Source organism: Malaya genurostris, chromosome 2, assembly GCF_030247185.1.
Source record: "Malaya genurostris strain Urasoe2022 chromosome 2, Malgen_1.1, whole genome shotgun sequence".
Taxonomy (NCBI): domain Eukaryota; kingdom Metazoa; phylum Arthropoda; class Insecta; order Diptera; family Culicidae; genus Malaya; species Malaya genurostris.
In genome coordinates, this window is record NC_080571.1 from 246,252,983 (window position 1) to 246,268,035 (window position 15,053).

General features: G+C 36.1%; 1 protein-coding gene across 1 annotated transcript in view; it reads right to left on the reverse strand.

The window, feature by feature from the left end:
- Positions 1-15,053, reverse strand: part of LOC131428530 (zwei Ig domain protein zig-8-like) — a 375,236-nt gene that overhangs the window by 66,876 nt on the left and 293,307 nt on the right. The window contains exons 4-6 of the mRNA XM_058592530.1: positions 13,883-13,999; positions 13,562-13,655; positions 13,273-13,400 (exon numbers count right to left, since the gene is read on the reverse strand). Coding sequence (XP_058448513.1) covers positions 13,273-13,400; positions 13,562-13,655; positions 13,883-13,999 — 339 coding nt within the window. The remainder of the gene's footprint in view (positions 1-13,272; positions 13,401-13,561; positions 13,656-13,882; positions 14,000-15,053) is intronic.

A 15,053-nucleotide genomic window follows, 5' to 3' on the forward strand; every position in this document is an offset into this window, starting at 1 on the left:
ACACGCACCGAACGTCATCACCTCCATTATGAATACATCTGGTTCTTGCTGAGCATTATTTTCTCGCCAAAAAAATCGTTGACATTGTTGGTCTTCCTTTCGGATTCGTACTTGGTGGAACATTTCACGAATGTCACCACATATAGCAAATCGGCGCTCGCGAAATTTATATAGAACGGAAATCAAAGAGACTAGCAAATCGGGACCAGGCAGTAGAGCAGAATTTAGAGACACGCCAAAACAAGATGCTGCAGCGTCCCAGACAATTCTTATCTTGTCTGGTTTATTAGGGTTTGTAACAGGAAACACAGGAAGGTACCAAATATGCTTGTGCTTGAGACTGATTTCATTAGGCTCCAATTTGCGTATATATCTTTTCGTTATGTAATCGGAGATTTTGTCATTCAAAGTACGTCGTAATGTCTCATCTCTCTCCATGCGCTTTTCTAAGTTTTTGAAACGGAGCATTGCCATACTTTCATTGTTTGGAAGTCGTATTGTCCCTTGTCGCCAGAGCAACCCGGTTTCGAAACGTTGACCATCGAACCTTGTAAGATTATTTAAAAGACTTAAGGCATATTCGTCGTTTCTGGAACGAACATCTTTTACAAGCTTATTGATACCTAAGCTATCCAACGTGAAATATTCTTTTACGGTTTGAGTCAAGGCGTCGTCATAATTACCATCGCATGAGCATACGTGATTGGTATAATGCGTCATGGTGCTAGACTGACCCTTCGGAGATGCTCCATAAACAATCCAACCGACGTTGGTTTTTATGGCAATTGGCTGCGATGGATTTCCTTCCCGACTTTTGCGCACTAAAGAAACATTAGCATGCTTTACCCCTATCAAGATTTGGGGACAGACATTACGGTAAGATTGTACAGGAATATCTTTAAGATATGGGTAATCATCTCTAAGATGTTCAATTTCCAAGGTTTGACTAGGCAACTGAAGTTGTTGAACAGTACGAACGTCATCAAGAAGGTAACGTTTGCCGTTGCTACCTGAGATATACAGATCAACACTTCTCGAACCGGCTTCATAACGTTGTGTACACAGAGGGCGTGGAACTCCATCGAGATCTAATTCATCAGCTATGACTTGATCAATGAGAGTCAACTCTGAACCATCATCCAGAAAGGCATAACAATGAATATTTTTATTCTTGCCATGAAGAACAACAGGAACATATCGAAAAAGAATTGTATTTGATTGAGTTCGATTAGTATTACATGATTGGACTCCGTTTTCTGTATTTTGGATTGGCCACTCCACATCGAGAACTTTGTGTAATAGAGCATGATGCTTAAACACACAACCATTTATTCCACAGGGTTTATGAATACATCCTCCTTTGTGAATCCTCAAACATTTACGGCATATTCTAAACTCCCGTATGGCTGCCCATCTCCCATCGTACGACAAATCCAAAAACCGTTTACACCTTTCAAGTGATTTGCATACTCCTTTACAGATGACGCAACTTGCAACACTTTCCGCTTCATATTTCGAGCTCGACGGATCATCCCTCAGCAGATCTTCTTGTTCGGAGTTCAACTCGGAATGTACGTTCAAAGTGGCCTTTCCTTTTCTTGATCCATGTTGTTCGTACCAGGACTGTTTGTCATTTGACCCTCGATAATCAACGACCAAACATGCATCTTCAGCTAGTGTATAAATCCAATCACTGAAGGTGGCTAAATTTACCTTGCGTAGACTTCTACACTGTCTAGCCCAATCCAACCTGATGGAGGATGGAAGTTTGCTCAAGAGCTCTTGCAGTAGAGACACATCTCGCATGTACTCTCTTCGACCACATGCATTTATGGTCGCTCGCAAGTTTTGTACTGCTAGCGCGTAATCGATGAGTTTATCAATTGCATCTGATTTCACTGGCGGCATACATAAAAGTTTCTCTTTCAAAGAGTTGATGATTGCGTGTGGTTGACCGAATCGCAATTTTAGCGCTGCGATCGCTTTATTTACCGTTGAAGGATGAAAGAGAAAACTTTTAACAGCAGCAAGTGCATTTCCTTTCAAACAATTTCGAAGGCGAATCATGTTCTCATCATCCCGAAAACCGCACATTTTCGTGGTATTCTCATAAGAAGAAAAAAACATTGGCCATTCCTCGGGGTTTCCAGTGAAGATAGGAAGTTCTTTTGGGACAACCTGACGAGCAGCTATTTCGTTTTTTGATAGATTACAGATGTTGGATTTACTTTTTGAAGGCAGCTGATTGTTCATGCGGGTTTTACCATTTCCATTTGGCGTGGAACGATTATTTGGTTTAAAACTGTGTGACGAATTTTGATTTTCCTCGTCCTGATCAGTTTCGTAAGTGGAGGTTTCTGATTCATCTTCTTCGTAAGCGCATTCATCTTCCGAACCGCTGAGTTCATTTCCTTTCAAAAGTTCATTCTCTTTATTCCTAAGCTCTAGCTTCTGAGAGCTGTTCTCACTCAACCAATCTTGAATACGGGAGTCGCTACTCTTGTCGTTCCGGACGCTACCTCGCTCACTTTGAATAGATACCAATTCTTCCATAACGCTCAGCTGTTCATCGAGAAGCTTTCTCTTCTCGTCCAACAATGACTGTTCTGCCTCTAACTTACGAAGTCTGAGTTCCAGTCGCGTCTTTACAGAGTTGGATGAAGTTGATTTAACCGATGCCGCGCTCGAATGTTTCCGGTCTTGATCTATTACTTGAGAAAACTGTTGCGTATCATTCCGTATTGCACCAGGATTCGGTACAGATTGTTTCACGATCGTCTTATCCTCTAGAACTTTACTCGGTCTTATTTTGACAGGTTTTCCCGTGGATTTACTGTTCCGCTTCGGTTTGGTTCCTGTATTCTTTTGATTTCTCCTTTTCAGTTTTGATGAGCTGCACTTAGTACACCACCAATCTTCATGCTCTATCTGTTGTGAAACGCCCACACAAGCAAAGTGGTGCCACTCATCACAGTTATCGCATTGGACCATCCTACTATTATCGGCAAAAGTACAGGTTTGACAACTATGGCCAATGAGGTTTTTTTAGCTCTCGTCGCGAGAAAATTATCTTCGGTCGCAGGAACAGTTTTCGATTGCATTTTGCTCTCATTTTTTACATCAACACTGTCAGATCCTATATCTAAACCAGCGATCATAGCGATGTTAATTACATTATCGGCATCTCTAGCACCCGAACTTGTTATTCCACCAGTAGCACTTCGTTCAGACATCTTCACGTAAACGAATTTAAAAGTTGTTGTTTTTCCGAATCAATAATACACCAGCTATTCGTTCGAAGTTTGTGATATATTTTAAATTCCTGGTTATAAACGAATCATAGTTTTAGAATCATGAATACAAATTCTCCATTGACTTACGTTTAGCAACTCCTTATAAACTAGATGTGAACAGTATACCGTTTTGGTTTCTACAAGCTTATTAACACTGAGATGAGGTTAGGATGTTTAATTATCGTTGTCCTACAAAATATATTTCAATTATCAATTGCAGAAATATTTGAATGTTTTACCTTAGATTGACCTTAAGTTCGTATATAAGATATATATCTTAGTAACTAAGTAATATTACAAATTCAATTATAAATTTCAATACCACTTCACGTTATCAGAATGTGGTGTTGTTTTTATCTCTCTTTGCTCTGACTGTTCATCGATTAATTCCTTCTATCACGTTTACGGTTTATCGAGCACTTCACGGTAGGGATACATTATTGATGGGTGCGCACAAACCCGAGGGGTTTAATAACACTCATCGTCGTATAAATTCGGAACCGGAAGTCGGATCTGGATGAATTTGCGCAGTACCTTTTGAGACAATAAAGGCTTTGATTTGAATCGAGATATGTGAAAATCGACTTAACCATTGCTGAGAAAACGAAGTGAGTTGCGTTTTAGGAGCTTCTCTTCACTATTATCGATGCCTTCGGAAGCGGAAACAGGGGCCTAGTAGCAATGTTGCAAATATTCTTGGTGTAACTAATTCATTCACGCATCCACGCTGTGATTATACTGCCTTCGAATATGCCAGTCTCGAACAACGTTGAACTATTAGCGGACCTTACACTATCATTAAAAGTGTCATTACTAAAAAATAATGTCATTTTTATGAACGTGTAATGGTGCAGTAATGACGAGATTGCTATCAAATTTGAAATACATCATTATTTAGACATCATTAAAAATGACAATAATAATGCTCGTGTAAGGGCCGCTATTCACTGCTCGAAAGCGAGAAGGGTGGAAAAGGAATAAGCAATAATCGTAGAGAACCCGAATATACTAATACATTCTTCGCTGCTGGTATACATCGTGCATGTTCGTTTTATACATTCGTTTGTCATTCGTTCATTTATTTTATTCTTCGAGTTGGATCGAATAGCGTCACGGCGAAGATCGTTGGTTTCCATTCTTCGCGAAGCATTCTTCATCTAATAAATTCGTCATATTTCGTTGGGTAGCAGCAATGGGAGAATGATGGAATATGGTTCATCACATACACATAAGACTATGGTAATAGTGCGGGGGAAACATCTTAATTTGCATGTTTCAAAAACAGCACGAACGATCATCTCGAATTAGGTTTGGCGATGATCGCTGTATGAATATTCGTTCGATATTCGCGTTAAGTCATTCGGGGGTATGTCCAATGCGAATAACAACTGCAAGGAATAGATATTCGTGCGAGTAACGAAGCAGCGTCGACTTCGTTCGCACCCGAATATACGGACAAGTCCGAATACCAGAACGATTATCGAACAAAGGCGAAGGGAAGCGAGCGATGATCATTGACATTCGTTGTATTTTTGATATTCGAGCAACATTGCCTAGTAGTTCCAAAGTAGGTTTAAATATCCAATAACTAACAAGATCTGCCTACTAGATGAATTTAGCAGTAAGTTTTATAAAAATCTGCACCTCGTTTCGTCATCACCTGTGAAAACATATTCTTGAATTTGACAACTTTTCATTTGTCGCGCTGTAATACTGAACCGAATGGATGCATAGCCTTTCTTTATTAGAAACACCAAAATCAATGAAAACTATCGCTCTTTATAAAATTATTTTTACATCTGTCTGCAATTCGCAGCTGCTCCAATTTTTTGCTTGCTTTAATCAAATTTTTATTTAAGGTAGGTTTAAGGTAGATAGGTGAATATAATATGTTAGGATGTTGCACATGCATTGGAGAATGTTAGGCCACACTTCTAAATAGTATTTTCATAAAATTTAAGTATATTTTAGTCGTGACTACTAATTTTACTAATAGTGTTTTAGTCATATCCTCAAACGATGTTAAAATTTGTGCCACAGATCACCAAATTTTCAGGATATCAATTCATTAATATGCAGTAGTTTTTATTAATAAATTTGTTCAAAAACTATTTAATTTGTTAATGTTAAAATACACTGAGGTCTCTCTTTACGCAGGGGATACGATTCGCGTAAAAAAATCGCGCAAACAATCCCATAATTTCGGAAATCCACCTGAGAAAACCACAAAACTGATGAAAAACGTTACTCCGACTGCCTTGAAAATGCATGAGGACGTCGCATTTCTGGTCTAATCCGGCATAAAAAATCGACTTTGGCATCCAGAATAATTTTGAGATATTCGAAATCGAAAATTTTGTTTGATGCCAAATGTATGTAACATCTATATTTAAGTATTCTTTTGAGAAAAATTTAAGATTGTCTAATTGGCAGAGTTGACTTCAACAAAAATTTCTTGATAACACCAGATCTCGACGTTTCAGGCATTTCTGAGACAAAACAACAATTCGCGTAACTTCGCATATAAAAAAAACGTGAAAAATCCTCAGTATGTGCAAACTTTGTCAAAATCATGTATTTTGATAATTAAACTATATTTGTGAATCTAATGAAAAAATTTTAAAATAATCGTTGAAAAAAGTTATAATAGAACAACTTGGGTCTCCAATAAACAATTCTTCATATCGCGACACCATTGTATTTGAAAGAGCTCATGACTACGGTATGTTTCCTTTTTCCGCCTTTCTCATATAGATATATGTACACGGGTAAAAATCTATTGCCGGTATCATGATTTTTTAATCATGAAACCATGAATAATGTCTTTTCATGAAATTTCATGAGAAAAATGATTGATATCATGAAAATATTCATGAGAGATTTGTTTTTGTTCATGATATTAATCGTTTTGATCATCAAATCATGACTTATTATTCATGATAGACATGATTCATGATTTCATGATTCTTAATCATGGTTCCGGCACTAGATTTTTATCCGTGTATGTGTGTGAATATATATGTGTGTATGTATGTATGTAACAATTTTTGCATTTTCTTTTCTCAGAGATGGCTGAGCCTATTTTCATGAACTTAAATATTTGAATGGTCTTGTAGTTCCACACAAAATTCCTGAATTTTATTTGAAACCGACCCGACTTCCGGTGGTGGAGTTGTAGGTTTATAAGTTCAAAAATAAATGAAAATAAGTGCCCGAACTTATCTCAGAGGTGGAAGAAGTATAATTGTTTCATACAAAGTTACTGAATTTTTTTTTAATTTCGACTTCCGGTACCGAAATTACAGGATGGAGAGTGTTGAAAATTTAAAACAAATCTTTAAACAAATCTCAATTGGTCTCTGGACATCTGAACAAGTCCTATTCTGCTGTTGATTTCAGAAATTGCTCATTTGAGGTACCGATGTAATTTCACATTTGGAGTGTTTTGTCCTCTTCCTACAATCATACCGAAACCGGGAACAGAGTACCGAAAGAACAGAGTGTTTGATTGACCATCAATTGAAAAGATCTATGAATTTGATTAGGTTTGAAACTAACTGTCGTGATATTTCAGCGTTAGCACTTATATGATGGCGTTTATTTTTAATACGGATTAAGGAAAGGAAAAATGATGCATGTTGTCGAGTTGAGAATTACTATTTCATTGGAGTCACAGTTCATTTTCTTTCTCTGACAAGCAATTGTCAAGAAATCCAGCGCTTTGAGAACAAAATTTCAAAATACTAATCAAGCTGTCGACGTTTTGCGTGATTTTCGTTTAGTTGTCAATAATTTTGCATCGGAGACAGCTTTCGTCTCGTCTCGTCTCATCTCGTCTGATATTTCGTAACAGATTTCTCCTGTCAAACAAAGAATTATCAAACGAAAAAATAAACCTTTGTCAGTTGAATTCACGCTTTGATCAATAAAGTATATCTTCAACAGTATGAGTGATGGGTTTTTTTACGCCCCTCCAGACCCCCCCCACCCCCGTCGGCGAAGGTAGAAAAAATTGACGAATACACCGATAGAGTAAAATTTATGTGCCCACAACAACGTGTTTTTTAAGTTAGTCGTTAATTAAGATTAGGAAATACCCTTGGCATCTTAGAGCTTAAGCAGTGTGCCTGAAAATATATATTATACTATTGAAAAAAAAAAAACAACGTGTTTTCTTTAGTTTCTCACATTTATTTGGTTCAAATTAAAATGAACAAGCAGAAACCGTTTTTGATATCTTATTTTTGCATACATTATCAAAAGATTTACTTTTGGATTGGGAAGAGTGTTGGCGCCGGTGAACTACCACTTAGCCGGGATTAGATGAACGATATAGTTTTGGTAAAAGGCGGGTGGGTAATGTCAGAGACATAACTCTATGTCGTGAATACGAATAAAACTGGTACGCTTCCTTCACACTTCCGAATATCAGTTAGTTGATCGATTGTGTGAATTGTGCAAGCATCCCCCTTCTTTACTACTAGAATGTGAAACGAGATGAAACTACACAAAAGAACGGGTTAGTTGCATCAAACATTCTGACACCCAATTAAATATTACGAAGTAATTGTTATTGTTCTTTATAATAAAACAATGGTGGTTCTGAAAAGAGACTTTTATGAAGGTTTCTATCGACTTCCGTCATATAATTCCAAGCTGACCTGTTTCGCATGGATGAGATACTGATATGGTAGGCGTGTAGCGTAGCGTTCACAACCGTTTATATTCTTCCAATGTAGAAAACATTCATTCGCAGTATTGATCAATGATACAACGGGCCTATGATATGAAAAATTTCTACGGCTTTCTACATTGATACCTATTTCTAGCAAATACTAAATCAATACATGTGCCTCCAAGCGTAGTAGCTTGTGAAGGAGCAGATTTCATCTTCAACTTGTTCATGAAATCCATGAATTTAATCCCCATAGAAACATGAAATATATTTAGAAAAACACTTTTTTAACAAATTTGAATATTTAGCGCTGTTGAGAAATGCTTTCCTTTCGCAACATTGAAATCTTTTTTTGCAGGAGAAATAAAATACAGATTATTTTTTGTATATGTGGCAACCCTGTTTCGCACGGCATATTTCGAAACGATACCCATAGTATTATAAAGATGTGTAGATGTGTAAATTAACGACTCTATAGATGCACATAAAGGGAGCGTCGTAATTCACACAAGTTTACAATTCAAAGCATGTAAAGAAAAGTCACATCATTAACTTCACAGTTAGCACAGTTTAGCTGAAGTTTTTATCGATACAGACACAAAAATAATTTCTTCATGTTAATAATTGTAATATTGTGACATGGCAGAATAAATTACGACATGCTTAAATTTACGTTAAGCGTGACTTTAATTAGCTGAATATGGGTTTTATTTCTGATAATCTTCACTTCCGATTTGTATATTTCAACAGTTGTTAATTCCTTCCTTTTGGTAAACATTTATAGCCCTTAAAAGGACTGAGTTGGAGAATTTTCTCGTTATATTTTACTTCAATGCAAACGGCCAGCAGCTGAATACCGATGTAAAAGTTAACCCGCACTAACCCGATCCAACCAATCCGGGCTCTCCGTCATCGACTTTTTCTCCTACTTTGGCTGAGTCATAACCAAAGCTGAAAAAAATAGAGTGGGTAGACCTTATCTGCTTTTATTTGAAGCGAAACTCACCCTTCGGATGGTACACAAAATAAATTTTCTGTGATTTCCTTCTCAATATAACCCATATAATAACCCGTTCCAAAAATAGCCATATTATAAGAATTTCCAAAGAATATCAATAAATCGGAAGTAGCCAACTTGGAATTCAGAACCACCTCAACCATCGTTTTCGGACATGTACTCATCAAACCGGTTCCGAAAATACCCATATTCTGATGGTTTGTCACGAATATCGATGAACCGGAAATCGCCATCTTGGAAATTGATGCGACCTAGAACATTCTTTTCCTGCAAATACTTATAATTTATGTTCCATAGTTACCCATTATTTTATACATATCCAATAATATACATACATAGAGAAAACGTTGAAAATTCCAAATAACATAAGCTTTTTATACGCCATAATTCGATTTACCAAGTCCCGATTTTTACGTAAATGGAGGTTTGGGTGTAGTAAGAGTTTCAAACTAGATGAATTTAACAGTTTGTTTTATAAAAATTGCCCCTCGTTTCGTCATTACTTGTGGAAAAATACTCATGAAATTATCGTGCTTATCGTGCTGTAATACCGAAACCGGAAGTCGGATTCGGATCGGTTTTTCAGGGATTTATTAAACAATTTCAAGAACTTTTATTTGCATCTCAGTTAGGAAATTTCAGAGAAAAATTGACTGCGCATTTTCTCATAAACTTGTACATATATCCTTGTAATTTCGGAACCGGAAGTTCAATAGAGAAGAGATTCAAAAGCAGACTATGGGCCATAAGACTTATCGTTTGCATCTAAGTTTGTGAAAATCAATTACGCCGTCGCTAAGGAAGGTGAGTGACAATTTTTTTACCATTTTTGCCTTTCTCATACAGAAAGGTTATGCAATCACTGTGAAAACCGACTTTTGAACCGAGGCCCGGAGGGCCGAGTGTCACATACCATTCGACTCAGTTCGTCGAGTACGCAAAATGTCTGTGTGTGTGTGTGTGTGTAGGTGTGTGTGTGGATGTGTGTGTGTATGTATGTGCGTATGTGTGTATGTAACGTTTTTTTGCACTAACTTTTCTCGGAGATGGCTGAACCGATTTTCACAAACTTAGATTCAAATGAAAGGTCTTGTAGTCCCATACAAAATTCCTGAATATTATTTGGATCCGACTTCCCGTTCGGGAGTTATGGGGTAAAATGTGCAAAAAAAAGAAAATATGTGTTTTAACTTAGGTTCAAATGAAAGGTCCTGTGGTCCCATACGTAATTTCTGAATTTCATCAGGAATCCGACTTCCGGATCCGGAAATATAGGGTAAAGTGTGTTAAAAATTTTATACCATCACTGAAAAGAGCGAAAAATCGTAGAAAGTTTTCTAAATTGACCTCAAATCTTTTCCAATTGATAGTTTTTATCAGTAGACGGTGAAACAAACCGATTTCAGTTATTCTTTTAAGAATCGAAGAAAATTATTTTGAAGAATACCACAGTATTATATATGATAGTATGATTGATATGAGAAAGGCATCATTAAACCACTAGGTGGATTAAAACAGGTTTTTTTTATTCATATAACCCTGTAATTCCGAAACCGGAGCTCGAATCGAGACAAAATTCAATAGCAGTCAGTGTGACCATAAGATCTTCCAATTGATTCTGAGATTGAAGAAATCGGTTCAGTCATCTCTGAGTAAATTTAGTGATGCTATTTTTCACATACATACACATATACACTCACAGATATTTTGTGATCTCGGCGAACTGAGTCGGATGGTCTGTGGCACTTAGCCCTCCGGGCCACAGTAGTTAGGTCGGTTTTCACAGCGATTACATAGCCTATCTATATGAAAAAGGTAAACATATAAAAGTCTCAAATGTTCAATCGAAATCGGTTCACAGACTCACGAACACACTGAAGTATGGATCAGATCACGAAAACATTGAATACAAGTCTCGTTTTTTGGGTTATACATTGAATAACTGAAATGACCGTCTTGAACAAACATGCACAAATGAGTCTCCCTCATGTTGGTCAATTGAAAATACCTGTAGGTTATTAACCATACATACCCAAGTAGCATGTTAAGTTGCTGTCCTGTATTTTTCTACTGATTGTGCAATTTATCAAGTAAGTTTATATTACAATTCTTGTAACTGTTGTGTTATGGAAAAAGCGCAATTTTCTGTGTTGTGCAACATATCTTTAAGTTTTTCCGTTATTACGAACATTTATTCACAATTATTGTGCAACTGATACAAAACTCATGCGTCGATCCCATCACAGAGGAAGTCATAAAATCAGCGAAAAAACAATTGTGAAACTTGTGAAAACTACTACCTACTGTAAACAAGAAATGGAATGACGTTTACAAAAACATAACAAACCTAAGTTCTAATAAATAAGTTTCACATTTAATTTTCGATACAACTGTTCTTAACACAAACATGGATCTTGTAAAATAACCTGCACATGAAAACTGATAATGCTACATATTGTAGAAATGATCTTTTGTGTTTTTGTAAATGAAAGATCGACAACGAACTGCTTTTTTATGGTGAAACATGTATTCGTACGCATGAAATTTTCAAGCGCCTTTGAATTAACGTGTTTTGATGATTGTACACCAACTTCTGTAAAAATAACAATCTATTATTTTTAAAGAGAATCATCGGAATGGTGTTTAAAATACGTATATTCAAGCATACTTAAAACTTCCAGACGGTTTTGATCGAACTAATGTTTTATTGAACCTGAAAAATCTCGAAATGATTCTTTTTTTCATTTTTTTTTCTAATATGGCATCGATGGTAATAGTAAGTTGAATAGAAAATGGTTCACGCAACGTAATGATTTATATTATTTAAATAACGGTATACATTAACATTTAATGAACTTAACTTTTCGTTCAAAAGTGATGTCAGATCTGCTCATTATTTCAACAAGATGAAAACCAAACACAATTGTTCTGATTGAGTTTTGTTTTCATTGCGTATGTAATGTTGTATTTCCGCAACATTTATGATAATATTCTTATCTTTGTGGGTTTTGTTTCTTTTTTTGTAAATAGATAAATCTTGCATAACGTTTTTGTAAGTTTTGGATTTCATATCATTGTTTTTCTAAAAATGAAGAAAACTACTCACACTGACCTACAATTTTATGAGGCAGCCAAAACTATGGAGACTTAACAGAAACTTTTTTTCACAGTAATGTTATAATTCGGCGTATCAATTTTTATCTTTAGGAGAGCATCATTTTGTTAATTTTTCTTCCACAAGAGATTAATAATCATTTCGACATATTTTGTGTCCAATACAATTTGGAAATTTGTTTGTAAGTTGGACAATTGGTGTAGTTACTTCCATTTTACATGACGATGTGAAATTTTTTAAAGAGCTTCTAGAACTGTTAATGCAATATGGACAAGTTAGTGACCTGCTGCACAGTTGATTTAGACGTACTGAAAGTAGTTCTACAGTGATTTTTTCGGTAGTATTGTGAAACTTTACAAGGATAAATTGCACAATCAATTTTAATATGTTTAAAAATCTTTAGGAACATTGATAACATAAATAATAATTCTAAAACAATTGTAGAACATCTTGAAATTTCGATAAGTTACATTTGCTACTTGGGTAGTATCGTAAGCCCACTGAAAATATTCCGTATTTCTATGTGTCGGTTTCGCACGATGCGCTTTGAGCAATGATTTGTTCAATTCATGCGGTTGAATTTTTACGCGCCTTATTTTGGCACTGAATTTCGCCTTGAAACTCGTTTCTACCAAACACTTTAGTAAACTTCAAATTTAAGTTATTTGTGGTTCTCACATACTACTACAAATTTTATCATAAATCGCGAAACATATTTCCGATGTTTCTATCTTAAATACAATAAGTATTATTTATGATTAAGTTCTACCCTTTCCTGTAGAGAGTGAATTTTAAAAAAAATAAACGTATTCACGTCAAAAATTATATAAATTTAGGTCTTCCAAGATCTACAAATTTGATTATCAAAAATTTCATATTTCAACAATTGATTCAACTGTAACATGTAACTCTTTAGCCTGCCCGCGCGAAACGCTGAGTGCGTTTACTACCGATTTAGGTCATTCTTTTATGATCTAGTCATTTGAGCAATTATTATGGAATTTCGTCATAAATGTATTTGCGTCAGCTGTAAGTTTCATATTTTTGTGCTGTGTATGTAAGGTTTAAAAATGCGACTTCATGTGATGGTGATGATGATGATGACGATGATGATGACGATGATGATGAGAGCACCATTTATCTGCGGTTCACACGGTACTGCAGCCCGTACCTGATTGTTGTGGGTCCAGATGATGGTGGACGGGGGTTCCGGAGAGTTCCGCACAACACACGTTAGGTTTACCGTTGATCCGGTGTTGATGTAAATGTCCGGTCCACCCACTACGATGGTAACAGGCTCTGCAGAACGGAAAGAACAGACCGTAATGAGGAAACAATTTAATCTCTCCGAAAAACGGTGAACACCATGCAGCAAAAAGGAAACAATATCCGGACACGGCAACGAAAATTGCATTTATCACATTTAGGCTCGATCCACGCACGGAACAGGAAACACTTACCCACTACAGAAAGGTACATGGAATGACCAACTGGTGGCGTAGTCGATATTTGGCACTCATATACACCGGTATCTCGCTTTTGGGGGTAGCGAATCTGGAACAATATGAGAATTCATTGGAACGAATTGTTCAATTTCCTTTTCCCCGGCATTTGAATGTTTTGGATTTCATTACATTTGCATGCATAATTAGGTCGATTACTGTAACAGTTTTTTTTGTTGTTTTTTTTGGTCTTATCAATGAATAATTAATATGCAAAACAATTAAATGGGTAATGGTCCATGAACATGCAATCACTTTTTCAACAACCTTATGGCTTACCTGTAACGACCAATCGTCAGTTTGTAGATTGTGCACACATTGAAATCGTTGATCAGACGTATACGTGAATCTACCTACAGTTAAAAGATGTATATCCCGATGACGAACCCAGGATACCTGAAATAAGTTAAAAACAAAAAAAAAAGGAATCACTATCAATTGAACACAAACCACTGGAAATACAATTCATTTGACCTAATTTTTTGTAATCAGTTTTTCTGTGGTAGTACTCAATCCTCATCGGGCACCGGTTTGCTGATAGCACATGAATATTAATAACTAGCAATAATCAATTTATTCAAGACGCAACCATTTGTCTTGATTGATTTTATTTTTTGCTTATTTGTTATTCTTCTGTGGATCTCATGGTAGGAATATTCGATCAGATGAACCGAAGGACGAATGCTATCGGTTTCATTTGCATTGGCTGCAAGGATTGGCGTTTTTCGGACAAATGTTTGCGTTGCTTTATTAGAATCATTGTTTTTTTTTTGTATTATTATTGTATTATTTGACTAGGCACTCGATCCTAGAAAATAACACAGTCTATCATCGTATTGCACAATTAGTAGCTACTGGGTAGTTTTTGCATCCTTTTTCTTTAGTAGGGGCGAAAGTTTGTTTTCTCAATAGAAATTACTCCTTTGTCGGAAAGTTGTTTTGACAGTGTAAAGAAGCGTCTCTACTCAATATTGTTTGGCAAATCAGCATGAATAGGTTAACTCCAGAACAACACTTGGAAATCATGGAAGTTTATTTTTTCAAAATCAGTGTTCAATTAGGGTAACAGAGGTATTTTGGCCACTTTATGGATTTTTTCGATGTTAAGTAACCCATGTTGTATCAATTTGAAGCTAATCATATCAAATTAACTATTGCGGAAGGGTTTTTCGGAGATATTAAACCATTTGATGGATATTTTTGCAAAGTGGACCAAAATAAAGTCAATCCTAAAGTGGGCCAAAATACCTCAGTTGCCCTGAAACTGTTTATAGCGCAACATACTCTTCAGTGACAAGGCGCATTTTTGGTTGAATTAATACGACAACAAGAAATTTGGAGCAAAGCTAATCGACTTGCCGTTCAAGAATTACCGATGCATCCCGATAAATGTACTATTTGGTGCAGTCTAGTAGGATGGTAGAATGGTAAAATCGATCCTTATTTCCTC